Source organism: Eurosta solidaginis, chromosome 5, assembly GCF_040869045.1.
Source record: "Eurosta solidaginis isolate ZX-2024a chromosome 5, ASM4086904v1, whole genome shotgun sequence".
NCBI classification, from domain to species: domain Eukaryota; kingdom Metazoa; phylum Arthropoda; class Insecta; order Diptera; family Tephritidae; genus Eurosta; species Eurosta solidaginis.
The window spans coordinates 22,407,513-22,431,775 of record NC_090323.1 but is presented as its reverse complement, the minus strand read 5'-3'; the positions used below and the strand labels follow the sequence as shown (position 1 = coordinate 22,431,775).

Sequence of the window (24,263 nt, the reverse complement as noted above, 5' to 3'; positions counted from 1 at the left end):
ATACATATTCAACAATTTAAATTTTTGAACCATTTCCCAGCCAGAATTTTTTGAAAATTTTTATCAAAAAATATTTAAATATCATACCCCAAGATGATTAAAAACGTTCAAATTTAAAACCACTCTGTTCGAAAATTAATGTATCATCGGGAGAAAAATGTGCCTTAAATATGATTATTCTTGAATAATTATTTATGATTCCTATTTCGAAGCGCTTTTTATTCATATTTGATATCACTGTAAAATTGAGCTTTAATTGTTTTAGAGTAATATTTGACTGCTTTTCACAGTCATTTTCTGATCATATTCGTGAACATATGTATTTCAATCGTTTTGGTTGAGATTTTTTAATCATTTTTGAATGCGATTATGATGCATTCATTCTTCATATCTCATTCAAAATAAGATACTACATACTAATCTCATTTCATCAGGGGAAGAAAGCAAGCGGAAGTGAGCTATTTGAACCACAGGTCATCGCAAAAAAACTTGACCGATTACACCTGCAACTACAACATCCAACATCAGCTATGATCGTCAATATCTTAAAATACGGTACGTTACGGGATGTTGAAGACATATCCAGGTACATATGTATGTCAATATAGTTTCACTTACCTGGGGTTCAAATACATAGCTCACAACCTTTGTATTGTCAAACTATTATGTATTTTGTGGGAAGCCGAAGGTGGAGAAATGGTTTGGGGAAATCTTCGGTTACGAGCAGCATTTGCATTATATTGTCTTGAAGAATATAATAATAAAATTTTTATATATGTACATACATATTTTTTCTGAACTTCATGATTGAAAAAATGTGTGTATGTGAAAAAATAAGATTTTCAATGAAAAGTAAAATTTTAACAAGTATAAAATTCATTATTCAGTCAACAAATATAGTCAGTAAAGATTCAGAAAGCTGAATTAAAAATGATTAACAATTTTTTATCACCTAAAGTAAACAAATTTTATTCAAATATGATTTCAAAATGTGATTGAAAAACTATATTCAGTTTTTGATCATCAAAGGTAAGCATCTATATACTAATACGCTAACAAAATTTCCATACAATCAATTGACAGGCTGTTTCGCATACTTACCATACGTAAAATCAGATAAAAGTTATATGAATCGATTCGTATGGATCAGCCGCAGTGCATAGGCCTATTTTTTTTTTAGCAAATATTACTTTATTTGTTTATAATTAATATAAATCAGTTTTTTGCAAATTCGAACAATCTGTGCAAATATCGAAATTGCCATCTATAGGACCCCTTATGTTAGTGCTCTAAGACACAAATCCCGCTGAATTCGAAATTCCAAAAGCTGCATTGTCGCGTTGCTCAAATATTTCACCTACATATGTACATATACATACGTAAGCGCCAAACGGTGAGAGAACTACTGCCTCACTCAATTTCAGTTAATCCTTAAAACATTGTTCTAAAATAATTGTTAGCGCACAAAAATTTTTAAAGAAAAGTAATAACTTAACCGGTCCATTTTTTTGGACAAATAATAAGTCAACTTTTGTTCAAACTCACTAAATTTATTTATTTATAACAATTAATTGCAAATTTGACCCAAAATGTTTTTTGCATTTCCAGATGTTATGTTCATTTTATATATAGCACGTCTTATACTGAAAAAAAAAATAAATAAATTTGCTACAAAGATATAACATTAAAATTTGTATATTATCCCAACATTAAATATCCGAATATTAGAATCTTCATATTTCCACAATGATAACATTAAAACCCGGAAAAAAGTCTAAGTGCACTTATTGCGTTTTTATATGGAACTGTTTATTCACTTCACTTAATTTTTTCGCACTTTAAGTACTTTATTTTTTTTTTCTTTCATTTAAAATTTTTTAGTAAACTGCCTTCTTTCTCATTACATAATTTTTTCATATTTTTATTTTATTTTTTATGAAGATATCCTCTATTCTACTCGAAATTTTCGTTTTGTGTCACACTTACATATTACATATGTATTTATTGTGACGAAAATTAGCAACACTAAAGGATACTATCATCTCTAAGCCAATACTAAGCAGTGACTTGTATGCACATCAACAAATCAATCATTATGTCTACCCATATGTCCATACAAGCAGCTGAGAGCAACGCACAAACATATGCATATATCTGAGATACTCCCAGAAGTAGGCAATCATTTGTGCAAGTATCACTCACATATACACGCGCATATGTGAGGCTATAGGCGTGCATCTGTAGTTATAGCTGATAAGTTTATAGCTGGTAAATAAGTAGTAGATTCTAGAAATAGAAATGCCTAGAAGTATGTGATCGACACAGCACAGATTATAAAAGAGCGCCAGCTGAGCAATCAGTAATCAGTTTTATTTAAGCACGCTATCTGTCGAGCAGTAGAAGTGTTATTGTGAAGTACTTTAATAAAGGCAATTTTGCATTATCGAATAGTGGAGTTATTTATTCAACAGCTTAGTGATTCGCCCGTTAGTAGAAGGTTGCAAATAAGAGGAATTGCATTAAATTCGTTACATTATACAAAATTAAACTCTGTAAAGCGCTAATTGCATACCTAACGGGTGGCGTGAAATAGGCTAAATTCCTTTAGCACATGTCTTCGTTTTTACTAAAAGTTCGTGTTATTTTAATTATGACACTATTGAAGTAAATGGGCGATATATGTATATGGGTGATATAGGCCTACTGTGGAACCGAGCACCCAAAACTAACTTCGGTAGCGCCCCAACGTGGACCTCCAGCGTGGTGTGGAAAAAGCTATTTTTCAATTCAATTTCAAGTCATTTCAACATAATTCTATGTCAATTTCATTTGATTTTACATATTTTTTATATTTTTGTTTAAGGAGCTCGATACCAAAACGTTATAATTACATTTGAAAATTTTGTAGACAATTTAAGAAAATACAATCAAAAAGTACAACGTCTTTGATCAAATTCAAAATTTTAATGAACTCAACACTGGATGCATATACTGAGTTGAAAAAAATACAAGTTGGTCGAATTTCGACCACAGGCGATACTAGTATTTGTTTATTCTTTTTGTCGGGTTTTATGAAATATTAAAATTTAATCATCAAAGGACTTCAAAAATGATTCCACAAAGTGATCGAAAAATGCTTTTCAGATTTTGATCATCAAAAGTATTCATATTTGATTATTTCTTTTGTTCAATTGTATGATATCTCATTATTTAGTCAGAAAGAGTAATCACATTGTATTGATATGTAGTAAAATTCTAAATTTAATCATCTAAATGCTGAGTGGGTTATTACCATTTGAAAGATTTTGTTCCATATACTAGAATCATGAAAGTTAAGCTTGAAAGCAGCACCCACATCCAACCAATCCTCTCTTTCATTCATTCTTTGCAAAATTATTCTATATAATATGTAGTAGGTTTATTGATGCAACTAGAGTTGATAAAATCTGCACATTAAATTTTGTCTTAACATTTTACAATTCATGTATACCAATCTTATGTTTATAAATAGCGCAAATATATTTTATTATTTATATTTAAACAGCATACACCCTTACGTACTCAATTGCCATAGTTGATTGTGTACCCCATGGTCTGCTACATTTCCTCCATTTTTTACGTGGCTCAGCATCAATACAATCACCTAAATCTTTAATACCTTTACTACAACAACCCTTAAAACTGTCGTAAAAGATTTGCGATGCGTTATTATATCCATTTGACCATGGTTTGTAAGGAGAATCTTGATATTCCAAACTTCCTCCAGCTGAGACTCCGAAAACGATGTGATACTAAGCAGACACAGACAGTTAAAAAAGAAGAGAAATCTATGCTAATCAATACGGAAGTGTAGATAATACGCTTCGTATGTGCCTTCATTTTCACATGCTGAATGTCGTCTCAAAAGCCCTTCGAATAGTTGTGATACATTGAAGACACTCATGTAAACTCAATTTCCGTGCTGCTCGGAATGGATGGAAGAAGTTGGCGGAAATGTAATGCCATATATGTATTCCCATGCCTTTTGATGCATTTAATTAGAATCCAATATCAAAATTTGGTTAGCGGATTCAAAAAAACACTCAACCGCAAGTGATTTTTCCTGTTTTTTTTTTATACTCAGCGTGCTTTGCACACAGAGTATATTAACTTTGATTGGGTAACGGTTGGTTATACAGGTATAAAGGAATCGAGATAGACATAGACTTCCATATATCCAAATCATCAGTAACGAACAAAAATTTTTATTGAGCCATGTCCGTCCGTCCGTCTGTTCGTTAACACGATAACTTGAGTAAATTTTGAGGTATCTTGATAAAATTTGGTATGTAGGTCCCTGGGCACTCATCTCAGATCGCTATTTAAAATGAACGATATCGGACTATAACCACGCCCACTTTTTCGATGTCGAAAATTTCGAAAACCCGAAAAAATGCGATAATTCATTACCAAAGACGGATAAGGCGATGAAACTTGGTAGGTGGGTTGACGTTATGGCGCAGAATAGAAAATTAGTAAAATTTTGTACAATAGGCGTGGCACCGCTCACTTTTAAAAGAAGGTAATTTAAAAGTTTTGCAAGCTGTAATTTGGCAGTCGTTGAAGATATCATGATGAAATTTGGCAGGAACGTTACTACTGTTACTATATATGTGGTAAATAAAAATTAGCAAAATCGGATGAAGGACACGCCAACTTAAAAAAAAAATTTTTTTTAAATCAAAATTTAACAAAAAATTTAATATCTTTACAGTATATAAGTAAATTATGTCAACATTCAACTCCAGTAATGATATGGTGCAACAAAATAAAAAAATTAAAGAAAATTTCAAAATGGGCATGGATCCGCCCTTTATTGTATCTAGAATACTTTTAATGCCATAAGTCGAACAAAAATTTACCAATCCTTGTGAAATTTGGTAGGGGCATAAATTCTATGACGATAACTGTTTTCTGTGAAAATGGGCGAAATCGGTTGAAGCCACGCCCAGTTTTTATACACAGTCGGCCGTCTTACATTGGGGATTAAGCACTAATTTCATTCAAAACCACTTAAAAAATAAAATAAATGTAAGGCGCGATAACCTCCGAAGAGATCTAAGGCCGAGCTTCTCTTCCAATTTTCGTCGTGCTCCTCTTGATTTTTCCCTACAAATTGGCCGGACGGGACCTACATGTTTTATGCCGACTCCGAACGGCATCTGCAAGGCAGATGAGTTTTCACTGAGAGCTTTTCATGGCAGAAATACAATCGGAGCGCTTGCCAGACACTGCCGAGGGGCGACCCCGCTTAGAAAAATTTTCTTCTAATTGAAAAATCTTATTTCTAAAATTTTGATATTGCTTTGCCCGGGAGTTGAACCCAGGGCATACGGAGTGATAGGCGGAGCACGCTACCATCACACCACGGTGGCCGTCAAAACCACTTACAGGTTCGAAAAATCAACCGATTGCACCAATGTTTACACAGAAATTTTCGTAATTGAATTCTGAAGAGACTCACATCGCTTGATTCTTCAAATTAATTTGTTTATTAAACAATTTGTTGCAAAATAGCCTATCCTTTGCAGAACTTTATATTATAATACGTATTTATGTATGTATCACTTTCGTGACATACAATTTTTGCTCAATACTTAAGAGAATGATATACACTTTAAGAGATAGTAGGTATTGCTAATTGACATTCGTTTTGCAAAATTAATTTGTTCAAACAATTTTTTAAAGAACATTTTGCAAAATTGTTTTTTTTCAAATTTTTTTTTTCTAATTAATTTTAAAAATCGGGCGATGTGAGAATTCAATTACAAAAATTTCTGTACAAAAATGATTAAAATTGGTTCATATTTGTGATATGTAGATGGTTTTGAAAAGTTCGTCCCCAATGTGCGTCTGTCCTTCCGCTCGGCCGTTAACACGATAACTTGAGCAAAAATCGATATATCTTTACTAAACTTAGTGCACGTACTTATCTGAACTCACTTTATCTTGGTATAAAAAATGGCCGAAATCCGGCTATGACCACGCCCACTTTTTCGATATCGAAAATTACGAAAAATGAAAAAAATGCCATAATTCTATACCAAATACGAAAAAAGGGATAAAACATGGTAATTGGATTGGTTTATTGACGCAAAATATAAATTTAGAAAAATCTTTGTAAAATAGATATCCTGAAAAGGCGTCCACCTATAGAACTAAGGCCTACTCCCTTTTAAAATACTCATTAACACCTTTCATTTGATTCCCATATCGTACAAACACATTCACCACTGGTCCACCTTTATGGCGATATCTCGAAAAGGTGTCCACCTATAGAACTAAGGCCCACTCCCTTTTAAAATACTCACTAACACCTTTGATTTGATACCCATATCATACAAACACATTCTAAAGTCACCCCTGGTCCACGTTTATGGCGATATCCTGAAATGGCGTCCACCTATAGAACTAAGGCCCACTCCCTTTTAAAATAATCATTAACACCATTCATTTGATACCCTTGTCATACAAACACTTTCCAGGGTTACCCTAAGCTAATTTTCCTACATGGTGAGGTGATTTTCCCTTATTTTGCCTCCAAAGATCTCAGCTGAGTATGTAATGTTCGGTTACACCCGAACTTAGCCTTCCTTACTTGTTTTCGGTTAGGGCCGAACCAAGACCCGTTGGTAGGTTCGGATTCAGTACAAAAAAACGCATGGAAACACAGTTGTGACATTACCATTATATTTTTGTTTTTTTAATTACATTATGCAAATATATTAGGAGGGGTCCAATTTGGAGCTTCGAAAGCCAATAGCTGCGTTTTATAGGACGACGTGAAAAATGGGGAAATCGTGTTTATGCTTTTGGACCAATCACTAGAAAAATGCAACCGATATAAGCGGTCAAGGTTCCGGTTTAGAAAATTAAAACCGTTTATCAGTTACGATTTCGGTATTGAAAAATGAAAGGTTTAAACGGTTACACGATTACTTGCGAGCCTTCAAAAGTTAAACGCATATGAACGGTTACGCCTTTGGGACGATTTCATCTGTTCTGTGTCCAACTGTTTTTCAGCTATCCTCCGAATATCAATTCTGGCCAATCCACTGCTCAGATCCAACTATACGCTAACCCGTTCTCTCCTTTTCATTGTTAAGTCTACGAAGGTCTTGTTGTTGTTGTTGTAGCGATAAGGTTGCTCCCCGAAGGCTTTGGGGAGTGTTATCGATGTGATGGTCCTTTGCCGGATACAGATCCGGTACGCTCCGGTAACACAGCACCATTAAGGTGCTAGCCCGACCATCTCGGGGACGATTTATGTGGCCACATTAAACCTGCACACAATCCCTCCCTCCTCACCCCCAAGTTCCATGAGTAACTAAATTGCTACGAAGGTCTTCAATTCTGATGCTTCGGCTCTGGATCATTCTTTTTTTGTGCAATTATTACTTCTTCGACAACTTTTCGCATGCTAAAAGTATATTACCTAGACCTCCGTATTTGCCTCCTTTTTAGCTTATACTTACTGACTCTTCATACTTATGATGGTTTGAAATGCAGCCATATTTATATTTATCAACATACAAAGCGATCTGTGTTGGTGTCCAAATTAGTGTGAAGTTATGATATTTATTTGGTGGAACATTCGGGTAAAAGTTCATATGACTGGTGCGTTCGAAAATTATTTTTTGATTGGAGGGATTAACTGTGGGGGTCAACACAACTGGTCCACCCCAAATACGAGATTGTTTCACGTCTTTTGACGTTGCATAAGCTATACGAATCTGCTTACGCATCGAACAATTCATTTTGTCTGGTGCAAGCATTACATCTGCAAAAAAAAAAAAATAATAATCTGAGAAACAATGTCCGTATTGGGAAATGGTGAGGCTTACAACCGGAACCCATGTCCGGGAGACAAGAAGCTGAGGTAAACTATATCGCGAACACAGGAGTAGTCTAACCGCGAAACTGTGGCTGTCGCTTATTGCCTTTTTTTTATAAAAAACTAGCAGACCAGGCAGACGTTGTTCTACCCTAAATTTGGCCTATCTGCATACATTTTAATAAGCTTTTTCCGTCTAACTCTGCCCTACCCATCTACACTTTTTCCTAATCTTTTTATTCACTCCTCCCTCCGTCTTTTTCGCTTCATCTAATCTCCATCTCTTTCTCAGTCTCCTTCTCTCTTTTCTCTTCTCTCAAGTTTTTCTCCTTCTTTTTCATCTCTTATTGCCAGTCCCAGAGGGTGGTATGTATTTTGTTCCACTCCCACTCCCACTCCGAGTCGCAGTCTCAGCTCCAGTCCTAGTCCTAATCCCAGTCCCAGTCCGTCTCTGGTATACTTCCCAGAAAAAACGCATCGTAAATATTAATATAGGCAAATTTATATACGAAATTTCAGGCAAATCGAATAGGACGTATGTAAATAGGTATGTGGGTATTATTAATTCTTGCCTTTATTTCGGCTTCGCATGCATATTTATCAGTTTACCAGGTTGATGCGACTAAATCGAATATCACAATGAACTTTAGAGCTCTCAGCAACAGCTTTCATTTGATATCCATAATACACACACATTCTAGGGGTATCCGGGTCCATGTTTTGGCCTATATCTCGAGACCCTAGTCACTCAGCGGTGTAAAACTTACTCTTTATTATAGCGCACGTCAGCAGCATCAATTTGATACCCATAATATAAAAACACATTCTAGGTGTATCCGGGTCCATTTTTTGGCCTATATCTCGAGACCGTAGTCACCCAGCGGTGTAAAACTTACTCTTTACTAAAGCATACATCAACATCTTCAATTTGATACCCATAATGTAAAAACACATCCTAGTATTACCCTGATCCACGTTTTGGCCTATATCTCGAGACCCTAGCCTTCCAGTTGTATGAAAATTGTCCTGTACTATAGCACTCATCAACAGTTTTCATTTAATATCCATATTGTATAAACACATTCTAGGGGTACCCGGGTCCACGTTTTATGCTATATCTCGAGACCCTAGCCTCCCAGCTGTATGAAAATTGTCCTGTACTATGGCACTCATCAACAGATTTCATTTGATATCCATATTGTATAAACACATTCTAGGGGTACCCGGGTCCACGTTTTGATCTCAAGACCCTATGCTTGTAGCGTAAAAAAAGGTAGACGTTGGCCGATTCTCAGACCCAATATGCTCACAAAATTTGATGAGAATCGGTTCAGCCGTTTCGGAGGAGTTAAGCCTCTAATACCGTGACTGAAGAATTTTATATACCTATTGAATTCTTTCTAAAAAAAAATCATAACTCAAGAATGGCTAAACCGATTTGGGATTTCAAAATCAACTAACCATCATCTCTCCTTCCTGTATCTTTCCTAAAAATTTCATGGCAATCTTTCTATCTGTTCTCGAGTTATGGAGTGACAATCAAAATGTACACTTCTTTTTATATATATAGATATGTGGTTTCGATTTCGGATCTCCTACATCAAAATAAACTTGGACTGCTTAGCTGAATTTAGGGAACATCAGCATTTCCTACTTAAAAATGTTTCTATAATGAAAAACATTTGCACCAACTTAAAGCGTCTGAGAAGGGCGGTAAAGATTTGTGAACTAAACTACACAACGCAGCCCATCGCGAATCCTCTGTTTTAGTCATAAGACCAGCTTTATTGGAGCCCGGTCTTGGTTATACGCCTTTTCTGCTTAGTTTATCAAGGTGTTGTTGTTGTTGTAGCAGTGCTTCGCCTCATCCAATAGGTGCGACCGATCACAAATTGTCATCAATGTCCTCCAACGGGAGTCCAAGGAAACTTGCTGATTCAACAGGGGTGAACCATAATGGGAGGGGTGTTAGAGGCGTTGGTTCCACAATACAGTTAAAGTGATGGTTGGTGTCATGTGGGGACACATTACAAGCAGGACATATGATTTGTATGTCGGGGCTGATTCTAGATAGGTAAGAGTTTAACCTGTTATAGTATCCAGATCGAAGGTGAGCTAGAGTGACTCGCGTTTCCCTAGGGAGAGTGCGTTTCTCCTCTGCTAGTTTTGGGTATTGTTGTTTGTGTACAGGATTCACCGGGAAATTCCTGGCATAGAGGTCCGACGCCTGTTTGTGGAGTTCACTGAGGACCGGTTTGTTGTTTTTTTTTTTTGCTTCATACGGCTGTGTTCTCAGGTGCCGTATTTCCTCATAATGCTTTTTTGTATTGACTGGAATGAAGTATATAATACTAATCTACATAGTAGTGTCTTACACAACGGATTTTTACTAATTTTTAACTTTTCTTCCTCTTTTGCGTTATTATTATATATAAAAAACAAAAAATAAATGTAAGGCGCGATAACCCCCGAAGAGATCTAAGGCCGAGCTTCTCTTTATATATATTTAAAAAAAATTACACTACTAATAGATTAGTATTATATACTTCATTACAGTCAATACAAAAAAAAGTCCCTATATGAGCATAAGTTCAATGCAATTTTTCAGAAGAGGGAGTTAATGAAAAGCATTCTGAGATGAAGCGTTCTTCAATCTAACTCTAATATAGGGCGGTTTTGTGACAAATCCTGAATTGGGAAATTTTTGAAAAATATTTTGAGATATCAGGATTTTGAACAGGCAGCCGACATGGGGTGATACGCTACTCAGCAGCCGCAATGAACTGTCAAAAACAAAAATAAAAGAAAATGGCTTATTGTCTTAGAACTTTATATTCCTACCTTGACTTTGACAGAAGAGTTAAGCTTTTGTGCGGTACTGCTACACAGGGAGTATTCATCTTTTTATTCTGAAATTTCGGAAAGCTCTTTTCCGTTAAGTATTCATGGAAGCGTTCCAGATAAACCGTTAATTTAGAATATTCGGAATACGTTCATTTGATACTACCTCACGAGATCCGAATATATCAAATAAGTATACACAAAATATTCCAAATATAAACCGATTTCCCAAATTCTTAAATGGAGACGAATGTTCCGAACATACGGAATTAATAGAACAGAAGGTCGACTTTTAATACGCGCCCAAAAATATCGAGTCAAAAGACGCGAAATTTCTAAAAATGTGAGGCGTAGTATGACCTGATTAAGGTTCAGTTGGTTTTACTTATAATTATCAATAGAAATATGACGCGTCCAACGCTTTTATTTAATTGTCTGATCAACGCTATAGATTGATAAGGAGTGTGATGACTAGTACCTAGGACCTACCTAATTATTTTCTAGCTTTTTGTATTATTATTACTTCATGTAAGTATTGTTTTCAATAAAACCGTTTAACTTAAAAAATTTTTTAAATTATTTTATTTTCAAGTTTTTAGTCTTTATTTAATTGCCTATTATTTCTCATTCTATTTAGGTCATTTAGTGACTCATTATTACAAGGAATCATATCTGACAATTTGTTACAACCTAAGTCTTTAATACATAATCCTTCCAAAGACTTTACTCGACTCTGCGCCACGTATGCTTGTCCCTCCTCCAACTCCAAAATATTTTGATGTCACTTCTACCGGACTGTATGCAATATTTGTTCCAAATATGAGCCAAATCGGACATCATAGGTCGCTTTCTATCCATGTATGTATTATGTGTTCCAAATATGGACCAAATCGGACGACAAATACGATTTTTTTGAATATCTCGCTCTTTGCGCCACGTAGCGGCGATTTTTTTATAGGTCGCTTTCTATCCTTTTATGTGTTCCAAATATGAGCCAAATCGGACCCCAATTACGATTTTTGTGAATATCTCGATCCATGCGCCACCTAGCGGCGATTTTTTTCATAGGTCGATTTATATTCTTGTATGTATTATGTGTTTCAAATATGAACCAAATCGGACCACAAATACGATTATTGCGAATATCTGGATCCTGGCGCCACCTAGTGGCGATTTTTTTCATAGGTCACTTTCTATTCTTGTATGTATTACGTGTTCCAAATATGAGCCAAATCGGGCCACAAATACGATTTTGGTGAATATCTCGATCCATGCGCCACCTAGCGGCGATTTTTTTCATAGGTCGATTTCTATTCTTGTATGTATTAGGTATGTGATATGAGCCTAATCGGACCACAAATACGATTTTTGCGAATATCTCGATCCTTGCGCCACCTAGCGGCGTTATTGCATCGTCATCGGGTTCTGAACTATATTCCAAGTTTCAAGCTTGTAGCTTATCGGGAAGTTACTTAAATTTCAATTACAAAATTTGTTCACAACGGCCGTGCATGCGGCCGTGCGGCCTGCCTGTCAAGTCAAGCTAAATAAAACCGTTTAAAAACCGAAAAATGACCCCGGGTTGCGTTTGCGGCCTTCAGCCGAGCTTATAAAAATTACCCTGGCCTGTCCATGAGTAAGTAGAACATTTTTTAGACAACCTGCCATAGCTGCGCAGATAGATCCATTTCGAAGGGTGCTAAGCCTTCATCATCAGTACGCTTTGGGCACGCTGCGCTTACCATTTAGCTATACAGCGGTGATTTGTTTGACTGATAAATTGCTACTTCTATTCCTTCTTACCAACTCTATTTAATATTTATATTTATAGAGAACGACTTTATTTGAAATTGAAGACTCAATAGCAAGGGCTCGGCTGAGGACATTTACAATTACAATACACATCTTATTTTAGTAATAGGGCTGTACTTACAGGGTATTAACCAATCGCCTTCGGGTAATCTTGCACTAATTTCAATACGACCATAAGAAAAACTGAAAGAATCTTTTGTGGTAATTCTAGCCGAGTCTACGGGTGCTGGACGCATAAAATGACTATCTTTCTGCTTTTTATAACTGCACATTTCCGCGCGGTCTTCATAGCAGGTAGGAGCTTTGCAACTATAAATAAATATGAAATGAAATTTAATAAAAGCTCTTGTATACATATTGAAGAAAACTCAGAGGCCAATGGACTACGGGGAGACTCTTCGGAGTACAACTGTTCCGAGCTAATTTCACAGGTTTTTGATGGATATGAAATTTCCGGGCTGTATCAACCATGACAGCTGGAAGCTACTAAACGGCCTTTGTTGTTTGATTGATTAGTACATTTAAATATGCGGGATAAGCAGTTTAATATTCCAGAACGAAATTAAGAGGTATTAAAAACACAAGGCTGCAAGTTAGGTATCTCTTTTAACTGCAAATATTTTCTCGATGAACGGATAAACATCGTAAGACGACCTAGAACGCTTCACGTCTCCCTAAAACCTTGTGTGTCGACAACAATATAACTCCCAAAGGACTTCGGGCCTATCTAACTCAATTTACTCTCTCCTAAAAGGTCTAGAGAGACGAATAGGTGAATATATCAAATGGAAACCGCCAGGGTTATCAAAAGAAAATTCTGTTGTTGTTGTATAAAGAATCTTCTTCGTCAGAGAGGAAGCTTTTAATAATTCTCATTCAGGGGCGGTGGTCGAGCCAATGCTATGATGGGGGCTGAACTGCATTCTGATGGATAATAGCAGCATTATCTAAATCGGGGCATTATCGAAAAATGGAAAATGGGAAAGGTGGTCCCACTACAAAAGCCTGGGAAACCAGCTAACATAGGAGATTCTTATAGCCCGATATCTCTCCAATCGGCAGTAGCCTAGATGCTTGAAGCCATTTTGCTCCCCTACTTCATAGGAAATTTGCAACTAGCCTGTCCTCAGCATGACTTTAGAAAACTTCATAGCATAACCACCGCGCTAAATGCCATTAGCACTCAGATAAATTGCGGTTTAAATCAAAACCCGCACCATAGGGCAGTACTCGTTGCGTTAGACCTGTCAAAAGCTTTTGATACGGTCAACCATGGCACGTTACTGCAAGACCTGGAAGGGTCTCCCCTTCCCCCAAGTCTTAAAAGGTGGGTCGCAAATTATCTGTCTGGTCGGCAATTCAGGAACGCAACATCCAAACCAAGAAGAATTAAACGAGGGGTGCCACAGGGTGCTGTCCTATCCCCACTTTTGTTTATTTTCTACATATCTAAGCTACCTTCGCCACCAGAAGGAGTCACTATCATTTCCTACGCCGATGACTGCACAATAATGGCCACAGGCCCAGGCCCACAGATCGATGAGGTTTGCAACAAAGTAAACGGCTACCTCCCTGATCTCTCCACCGACTAAATCATCGGCGACCTTATTTACAAAATGGACGTCCCAAATGTCGACCATTTTGAACATCCACGTCGATGGCACTACGCTACCGATAGTCCTACACCCCAAAATCTTGGGTGTGACATTTGATCAGGATCTACATTTTGGTGAGCATGCAGCCGCAATTGTACCGAAAATCCAGAGCCGCAATAAAATCCTCAAATCTCTTGCTGGCAGTACTTGGGGTAAAGATAAAGAAACGCTCATTACCAATTACAAAGCAATTGGCCAGCCGATTGTATGCTACGAGTCCCCGATATGGTCGCCAAGCCTAAAGATTACTCACTGGAAGAAAACACAGGCCTGCCAGATACCCCAGCGGGTCAGGGGGATTAGAATATACCCACAGCAGGTATGCCTGTCGTAAGAGGCGACTAAAATACCAAATTGATTCAAGGAGTTGCCAGCGCAATTTATAGCTTCTCCAACCTAATTGTCAATCTCACCTACCCGTGGCGAATCCTGTTACTTTAACAGCCGAGGCTCTGGGGGTGTGTCTTTATCGCTACAACAACAGGCCTGCCAAAACACTGCCTTCAGAACTGCTACGGGTTGTCTTCTTATGTCCCCAGAAATGAAATGCTGTACAAACAGTTTCTGTTGAATACCCAGAAACCTCGGCATCCCAGCAGACATGTGATTGAAGAGACAATATCTCCTAGGGGCTTAAGAGGTAATTTCCGTAAACATTACGAAGAAATAAGGCACCTGAGAACACAGCCGTTTGAAGAAAACACAAAAACGTCCTCAGTGATATCCACAAACAGGCGTTGGATCTCTATGCCAGGAATTTGCCGGCGAATCCAGTTCTTAAAAAATACCCAGAACTCGCACTCTCCCTAGGGAAACGCGCGTCACCCTAGCTCAACTTCGATCTGGATACTGTAACAGGTTAAACTCTTACCTATCCAGAATTAACCCCGACATACAAAACATATGTATGTCCTGCTTGTAATGTGTCCCCACATGACACCAACTATCTCTTTAACTGTATTGTGGAACCAACGCCTCTAACACCCCTCTCATTATGGTTCACCCATGTTGAAACAGGAAGTTTCCTTGAACTTCCGTTAGAGTACATTGATGACAATTTGTGATCGGTCGCACCTATTGGATGGAGCGAAGTACTGCTACGGATCTAGAGGCACTCCTCATGAACCGCAAAACTAATTTTACAATTGAAAGCCTATTAATTACTTAACCCACGACGTCATGCTCCGCTGCTGATATTCCTTTTCGCTAACACAAAATTCAGAAGTCATAAGGAAACATCTCGCGACAGTTCTGAGTACGTCATTCTAGCAGAGTTGTATCGTTGTACTCATCCCTCAACTACGGCGCCCATTTTAATGATGGCCGATTACTTTATACATATATTTCACAAAATATCATCTCTTCTCTTAGCAGTGCGTCGGCCATCGAACCCTCTTTTTGGGCAGTAGGAATGAAATCTTATTTCGGAAGTCGGCACAGGGTTAAAATGCTCTTGAAATTTATTCGCAGAAAAAATTTCATTAATGGTGCTCGCGGACGAAATGATTCTGAAAGGATAGGGAGAAGAGTAAAAAAGTAAATTGGCGCCTTGAAAAGATTTTAGGCAGAGTTTCTCTTCCAATTTGCGTCATGCTCCTTTTAATTTTTCTTACAAATTGGCGGGACGGGACCTACATGTTTTATGCTGACTCCGAACGGCATCTGCAAGGCCGACGAGTTTTCACTGATAAGTTTTTAATGGCAGAAATGCTTGCCAAATCACTGTAGGGGGCGACCCCGCTTAGACAAACTTTCTTCTAATTGCAAAAACTTGTTTCTAAAATTTTGATGTTTGATTGCCCGGGGCGTGACCGCAGGACCTTCGGTGTGGTAGGCAGCTATGCATCAAACTAACATACGAGCAATGTATGTAGAAACGAATCGCAATTATATAAAGCTTACGGAATTGTTGCATACTTCAAAGCGGAAAATTACCGCTAGTGGAATAGTTTTGTATACCTTTTTAAATACATAAGGAGCCGAAAAACCTGGCGGAAGTAACGGGTTAGAATTAGGGGTGGGACTATTCGAATAGAAATTATTCGAATAATTAATTTTTTTATTCGCCAGGTATTCGTAATTCGAATAATATTTATTCGAACTTTTTATTTGTTTATTCGTTTCCATTTATTCGAATTACTTTCCTTATTATTCGAATAGTTCGAATAGTAAAATGAAAAAATTATGTTTATCCTATGCTTATCGCTTGTACATATGAGCATGCATATGTATGTATTAGGGTGGGTCGATTTGTATGGACGAAAGTTAACCGATATCGCACCATCGATTTTTCGATAGGATTTGGACTCAGCAAAAAAAGTTCGACTACGCATACCCAAAAAAATTATTTTCGAGCCTGCGAAATTTCATTTTTTTTACTTCTTTTTTTCGACTTTGATTTTTAAGGTTTTTTCATGACCTAAAAAATTTTAATTTGATTGTAAAATTTTCACGTCTACCCTGTTCGACCCAAAAATGTCCGCTAAAAAAAAAAAGCAGACATTGTTTGGTCGGACAGGGTATACATGAAAATTTTACAATCAAATGAAAATTTTTTTAGTAAGTCATGAAAAAAACCTTAATACTCAAAGTCGAAAAAAGTTGAAAAAATGAAATTTTGCAGGCTCGAAAATTACTTTTTTGGGTATGCGTAGTGGAAGTACTAATAAACGAATAAAAAGTTCGAATAAATATTATTCGAATTATTTGAAACGAATAATTTTATTTGTTTATCGAATAAAGTTTATTCAAATATAATTCGAAAATAATCCCACCACTAGTTAGAATATTTTAAAAAATTATTTCTTGTAAAATTTTACTGTATATACCCAAACTGCGTTTTTTGATCCTATGATTGACCTTTTTCTAACCTATTCTAAAATCACTAAGTAAAAATATTACACATTTAAAATGACTATAGGAAAAGCGTGCATTTCAACTCAACTATGAAGTGTGATATCTTATATTTCACAAATTAAAAATCGATCTTACCCAGAAATATCAAATGAATCACTGATGCGCCTCTTTGATAATGTTGGTGTTATCAATAACTCGCCACCTTTTACTGCTATATTATTTTTATCATTCGTAAACATAGTGAACTCTTCAGAATTATCACCAATCTTATTTGAATACATGAACATATCGTAACTCCATACCTTTGTATCCAATTTATCGAAGTTGTCTTCAAATAATAGTTCGTTCGGCTTATACAACCTTTTTGATAGATGCTTATTAAAATAAGCTCGTGACATACTACGACCATCCGTATTGGGAGCATAATCATCCCAAGTATTCATGTTGCAAGCATCTATCGTATGATCACTCTCTTTGACAGATTGATATGTTGGTTCATAATTGCTGGATATTTGTACTTTGTCAGTACGCGCAAATAGGCCATAATCATGTTGGGTTACCACATTGATAAGTAATTCATCATTCGTTTTCAATTTATTTGCAGTTTGTTCACTGATCCACAAATTACCCTTGTGTTCAGTTATGAGATCAAATATTTCGGGGCATTGCTGATTTATTTCGATATTAAAAATTACGCTCTCAATGCCGAACTCATCTAAAAAAAAAGTTGATTTGGCATTAAAAATAATCATGGAAAATGTGTAGATTAGACAAGTTTAAATGTTAACATACACCTCTGAGCTTGGACGTGTGGTGAGTTTTGAAATCTCCCAAAGTCAAAGTCTGCCGTGGTAAATACGAAAATTCGATTTTCGCATGCGTTCGCAGCATTTGAGGTAAAATATGTTGATCACTGTTGTATATTACTTTTAAACATGGCATTTCCAAAGATATTTTCACTCTCTATCAGAAAAGATATTTTCACTCTTTTAAAGAAATTAGAAAAATGCTCACGTTCGCAAAGAGGTGTATGGGGATTTACCTGGGTCGATTTGTATGGACGAAAGTTAACCGATATCGCGCCATCGATTTTTCGATAGGATTTCAGCTCAGAAAAAAAAAGTTTCACAAAAAAATAATTTTCGAGCCCGCAAAAAAAAAATGGCGAAAGGGTAAATTTTTCTACCAAAACCCCCCAAAAATCAAAAAATATTTTTTTTTCTCAAAAAACTGTTGTAAAAACGTTGGCGATAACAGTTTAAAAAAATATATGATTTTTGGGTTTTGGGGAGTGTTTTAGTCGAAAAATTTACCCTTTCGCCATTTTTTTTTCGCAGGCTCGAAAATTATTTTTTTGGGTATCGTAGTGGAACTTTTTTTCCTGAGACCAAATCCTATCGAAAAATCGATGGCGCGATATCGGTCAATAAATCGACCCAGTCTAATGGGGATGGCAGAGATGAGGCATAAATATGTGATCCAGATTGAAAGTATTGCCTCATCGTGTGTCCTAGCGGACAGTTTGTACAAACTCATATACCAGTTGTTGTACATTCTTATGCGTTCATGTTTGCTGGTTAATCTGTAATAAATTGGTACAAGCTCACCGAACAAAGCTAAATATAAATTCGTAACTGAGTTAAAGGGGAGCGCACCACGCCCATGGTTTGTTTGGTAGCAACTACCGGTAATGCAGTGTAAATATTCACAATAGTACCATAGTACAAATAGATTTCTTTCGTTTGTTTCTAACAAATTATTTTAATAAAATATAGCTAAACAAAAGCACTACGACCAAAATTGCCCAAAGTTCGAAAATAGCCGGAATCTATATCTTTACAACCAAAACTTTATTTATAGATTTGGATCCCAAATAAGAGCGAAAAGGGACACGTACATAAAAACAGCAATTAGAAATAATATATATGATGATTTATTCCTTATTTTTATTTAGAAAACTTTAGTAAATTTAAGTGTAATCAATATAGAAAAACAAATCATTTTTAAATCGCATAAACTCGCACATAATCGACTTGTAATGCTGGACTCGACCAAGTTGTTTTCCAATTATTGCGATCACGCCAGAATTGTAGTGCAGCTTTTGGTGAGGTATTCGTCCAGGGCTTCGAGACGCATACATCCGGGAAATCTCCATGGCCGCCAGCGGCTACACCGAGTGTGATGTAAAACTATAATGAGAATGAAAATGAAAAAGAAAATACATATCGACTTCTGAGTGGATGTACTTCAATTGTAATTTTCGGAGCTTCAATTTAAATTTTCTGAACTTCAATGGTAATTTTCTGAATTTAAATTCAAAATTCTGAACTTCAATTGTATCTTTCTGAAATTCAATTGCAATTTCTGAACTTAAATTGAAAATTCTGAACTTCAATTACATCTATCTGAAATTCAATTGCAATTTTTGAACTTAAATTGAAAATTCTGACCTTCAATTGTATCTTTCTGAAATTCAATTGCAATTTCTGAACTCAAATTGAAAATTCTGAGCTTCAATTATATCTTTCTGAAATTAAATTGCAATTTCTGAACTTAAATTGAAAATTCTGAGCTTCAATTTTATCTTTCTGAAATTCAATTGCAATTTTTGAACTTAAATTGAAAATTCTGAGCTTCAATTGTATCTTTCTGAAATTCAATTGCAATTTCTGAACTTAAATTGAAAATTCTGAGCTTCAATTATATCTTTCTGAAAATCAGTTGCAATTCCTGAACTTAAATTGAAAATTCTGAGCTTCAGTTGTATCTTTCTGAAATTCAATTGCATTTTCTGAACTTAAATTGAAAATTATGAGCTTCAATTGTATCTTTCTAAAAAACAATTGCAATTTCTGAACTTAAATTGAAAATTCTGAGCTTCAATTGTATCTTTATGAAAATCAATTGCAAATTCTGAACTTAAATTGAAAATTCTGAGCTTCAATTGTATCTTTCTGAAAATCAATTGCAATTTCTGAACTTAAATTGAAAATTCTGAGCTTCAATTGTATCTTTCTGAAAATCAATTGCAATTTCTGAACTTGAGTTGAAAATTCTGAGCTTCAATTGTATCTTTCTGAAAATCAATTGCAATTTCTGAAATTAAATTGAAAATGCTGAATTTAAATTGACTTTCTGAGCTTAAATTGCAACTTTTTGAACTTAAATTGAAAATTCTGAGCTTCAATTGTATCTTTCTGAAATTCAATTGCAATTTCTGAACTTAAATTGAAAATGCTGAACTTAAATTGACTTTCTGAGCTTCAATTGCAACTTTCTGAAATTCAATTGCAATTTCTGAACTCAAATTGAAAATTCTGAGCTTCAATTATATCTTTCTGAAAATCAATTGCAATTTCTGAACTTAAATTGAAAATTCTGAGCTTCAATTGTATCTTTCTGAAATTCAATTGTAATTTCTGAACTTAAATTGAAAATTCTGAGCTTCAATTGTATCTTTCTGAAATTCAATTGCAATTTCTGAACTCAAATTGAAAATTCTGAGCTTCAATTATATCTTTCTGAAAATCAATTGCAATTTCTGAATTTAAATTGAAAATTCTGAGCTTCAATTGTATCTTTCTGAAATTCAATTGTGATTTCTGAACTTAAATTGAAAATTCTGAGCTTCAGTTGTATCTTTCTGAAATTCAATTGCAATTTCTGAAATTAAATTGAAAATTCTGAACTTCAATTGTATCTTTCTGAAAATCAATTGCAATTTCTGAACTTAAATTGAAAATTCTGAGCTTTAATTGTATCTTTCTGAACTTAAATTGAAAATTCTGAGCTTCAATTGTATCTTTCTGAAATTCAATTGCAATTTCTGAACTTAAGTTGAAAATTCTGAGCTTCAATTGTGTCTTTCTGAAAATCAATTGCAATTTCTGAACTTAAGTTGAAAATTCTCAGCTTCAATTGTATCTTTCTGAAATTCAATTGCAATTTCTGAGCTTAAATCGAAAATTCTGAACTTAAATTGACTTTCTCAGCCTCAGTTGCAACTTTTTGAACTAAAACTGAAAATGGTGTATTAAATTTCTGAAAAAATGTAAAAAGGGTTTAGGAGGGAAATTATTGCGTTTCCAAATGTAGATTTTTAATGAAAATTGGGTTTCGTTGCAAAACTACGCATTGAACGCAGCCAAAAAAGGGATTTTCGAAACTTTATGCAAGAATATCTCGAAAACCAAATTAAAAATAAAAATCTAGTATTAGCTGATTTCTGGCTCTAGCATTTTTTTTATTTTGCCGGCCTGTGTCAATTGTAAACAAGAGCTCTCTGACAGTTATCGCCTTGTAACATTTTGCTTAATTATGCGTATTAAAGCGTCTATCTATGATACCCTCATTCAGAGTAATGCTCGTTTCCGCAGATAATCAAAACTTCACCTACACACAAATAAACTAAAATACAAAGTAAACAAGTAAGGGTGTCTAAGTTCGGGTGTAACGGAACTTTATATACTCAGCGTGAGCTTCAATTGTACATTTCATTTCAGATAAATTACTTTTCTGCATAACACGTGGCATAGTCTCTTTAAAAAAAATTTCTCCCAATTTCTTCTTACAATAAAACTTGGAAGTGATCATTGATTCAAAACTATTTTTTCTAAGTTATAGCTTATTATTCTAGTCTACGCCCTTTTTAAATTTGTTTTATATCTAAGTTACCGTGGTCTTTACCCGATCCCGTCCATTTTTACTAGAAATATTTTCTGCTATAGGAAAAAATTGTGTACCCAATTTTATTACGATCCGTTCATTTTTATTTGAGCTATGGTTCCGGAAATATAGAAAATTTCTTAGTCATAAAAGGGGCGGTACCACGCCCATTTTTTTAAATTTGAAGTTTTTCCTATTTATTGTTATAAATCCACTTGGGAAATGAAATACCATTGATATAAAGCTCTTTTTTGCAAAGATATAGCTTATTTTATTCATATTTATAAAAGTAGGCGTGGTCCTTAACCGATTTCGTAAATTTTTCTTCAAAGCATTCCTAGTAATAAAGGCAGCCTCTCTGCCGAATTTTGTTACGATAGGTTTAACGATTTTTGATTTATGATTCATAATATTTGTAAAATTGATTTTATCACAAGTGGGCGGTGCCACGCCCATTTTAAAAAATATTTCAAATTTGTATCAGGAGTCTCAATATCAGTCCACATGTCAAATTTCAACATTCTAGGTGTATTATTAACTAAATAATCAGGTTTTTGTGTTTTCCAAAATGTTATCATTATCATCCGATTTCGCTCATTTTCAATACCAATCTATTCTCGGTCCAGATAAGCTCGTGTACCAAATTTGGTGAATATATCTCAATATTTACTCAAGTTATCGTGTTAAAGGACAGACGGACGGACGGACTTGGCTCAATCAAATTTTTTTTTCGATACTGATGATTTTGATATATGGAAGTCTATATCTATCTCGATTCCTTTATACCTGTACAACCAACCGTTATCCAATCAAAGTTAATATACTCTGTGTGCAAAGCACGCTGAGTATAAAAACACATAACTGACCTCTTGATCGAATGGTGCCATAAAACTTCCAGTCTCCCAAGCATTACTATTCCCATCGGCATCTTGTGCGAACCCACCATTTACAATACCGTAATTTTTATTATCTACATCCAAGCTCAAACTACGCTCACTCCATGTAAGTGAGTAAGTATGAAATGTGTCACCAAAATGTGCATCCCGATTGGTATTCACCATAAATATATCACGATATCTTGATTCTAGACGAAGTACGGCGCCACCATGTATTACACGTCCACCGATATTAGCGCCATTATTTGTTTCGAGATTTACGTTGCTACGTTGGAATGCGACGCGCATTTGACCCGAGGCATAAGGATGTTGACCATAATAATTTACCAAAGGTTCAAGCAGCAGAACTTTATGCGGAAGAAAATTAAATAAGAAGTTATGTTTAAGAATTTGTAATCGTTTTTTGACTCCTTACGTGGGAATAACCAATCGCCTTTTGGAAGCTTGGCTCGCACCTCTATGCGCCCATATTTGAAGCTGAAAGCATGTTTGGTATTGATACGTGCTGTGACCACTGGAGGCAGCACTACTCGACCGAAGGGATGGCGCTGGCATTCCATTTCAGAATTCTGATAAGCGGTACATCTGTAAAATAGTGCTTACAAAATATATGCTGAGGATATACCTTCTGGGATCGAATTGTCACAGTTCTGAATGAAAAGTCGAATGTGAAATGGTAGGCTTTAAACGTTATTTTATATCCAGGCATTTTCTAGCAATGGAGGATAAGCTTTATTCAAAGTGAGCGTGTGGGAGACCACAGTAACTGGCAAGCATTCACACATACCTTCCACACGACAGCTTTAAGGTATTGTGTGACCAATTAGCACATTCCAGCTAGACGTTATCATTTATAGAGCTCTGTTAGCTAGCTGAAGTGTTCTCCAGCGACCTTGTAACCGACGCATAGCTCCCGCTTGAGTTATGATACCTCAACCCCGAAGAAAGAAAAGTAAATTCCAGTTAGCGGTTATAACGAAGGGAAAGAGCAAAAATCTGATCCAAATAAAAACAAGTAAGGAAGGTTAAGTTCGGGTGTAACCGAACATTACATACTCAGTTGAGAGCTCTGGTGACAACATAAGCGGAAATAACCATGTAGGAAAATGAACCGAGGGAAACCCTGGAATGTGTTCGTATGACATGTGTATCAAATGAAAGGCATTAAAGAGTATTTTATGAGGGAGTGGGCCATAGTTCTATAGGTGGACGCCATTTAGGGATATAGCCATAAAGGTGGATCAGGGTTGACTCTAGAATGCGTTTGTACGTTATGGGTATCAAATGAAAGGTGTTAATGAGTATTTTAAAAGGGAGTAATCCTTAGTTCCATAGGTGGACGCCGTTTCGAGATATCGCCACAAAGGTGGACCAGGGGTGACCCTAGAATTTGTTTGTAGAATATGGGCATCAAACGAATGGTGTTAATGAGTATTTTAAAAGGGAGTGGTGGTTGTTGTATAGGTGGTCGTCTTTTCGAGATATCGCCATAAAGGTGGGCCAGGGGTGACTCTAGAATGCGTTTGTACGATATGGGTATCAAATGAAAGGTGTAATGAGTATTTTAAAAGGGAGTAATCCTTAGTTCCATAGGTGGACGCCGTTTCGAGATATCGCCATAAAGGTGGACCAGGGGTGACCCTAGAATTTCTTTGTACAATATGG

The 24,263-nt window shown here is 35.8% G+C and overlaps 1 protein-coding gene across 4 annotated transcripts in view; it reads right to left on the bottom strand.

Moving 5' to 3' along the window:
- Positions 1-3,393: 3,393 nt before the first annotated feature.
- Positions 3,394-24,263, bottom strand: part of LOC137253793 (gram-negative bacteria-binding protein 1-like) — a 36,516-nt gene continuing 15,646 nt past the window's right edge. Inside the window, exons 2-5 of one of the 4 annotated variants that reach the window (XM_067791255.1) lie at positions 17,173-17,752; positions 12,648-12,835; positions 7,515-7,819; positions 3,394-3,791 (exon numbers count right to left, since the gene is read on the bottom strand). In XM_067791255.1, coding sequence (XP_067647356.1) covers positions 3,537-3,791; positions 7,515-7,819; positions 12,648-12,835; positions 17,173-17,752 — 1,328 coding nt within the window. In that variant the 3' untranslated portion in view covers positions 3,394-3,536. Of the gene's footprint in view, positions 3,792-7,514; positions 7,820-12,647; positions 12,836-17,172; positions 17,753-18,961; positions 19,227-22,568; positions 22,946-23,013; positions 23,184-24,263 lie in introns of those variants that run through there. The other 3 variants (XM_067791254.1, XM_067791256.1, XM_067791257.1) reach the window with 3 other exon arrangements.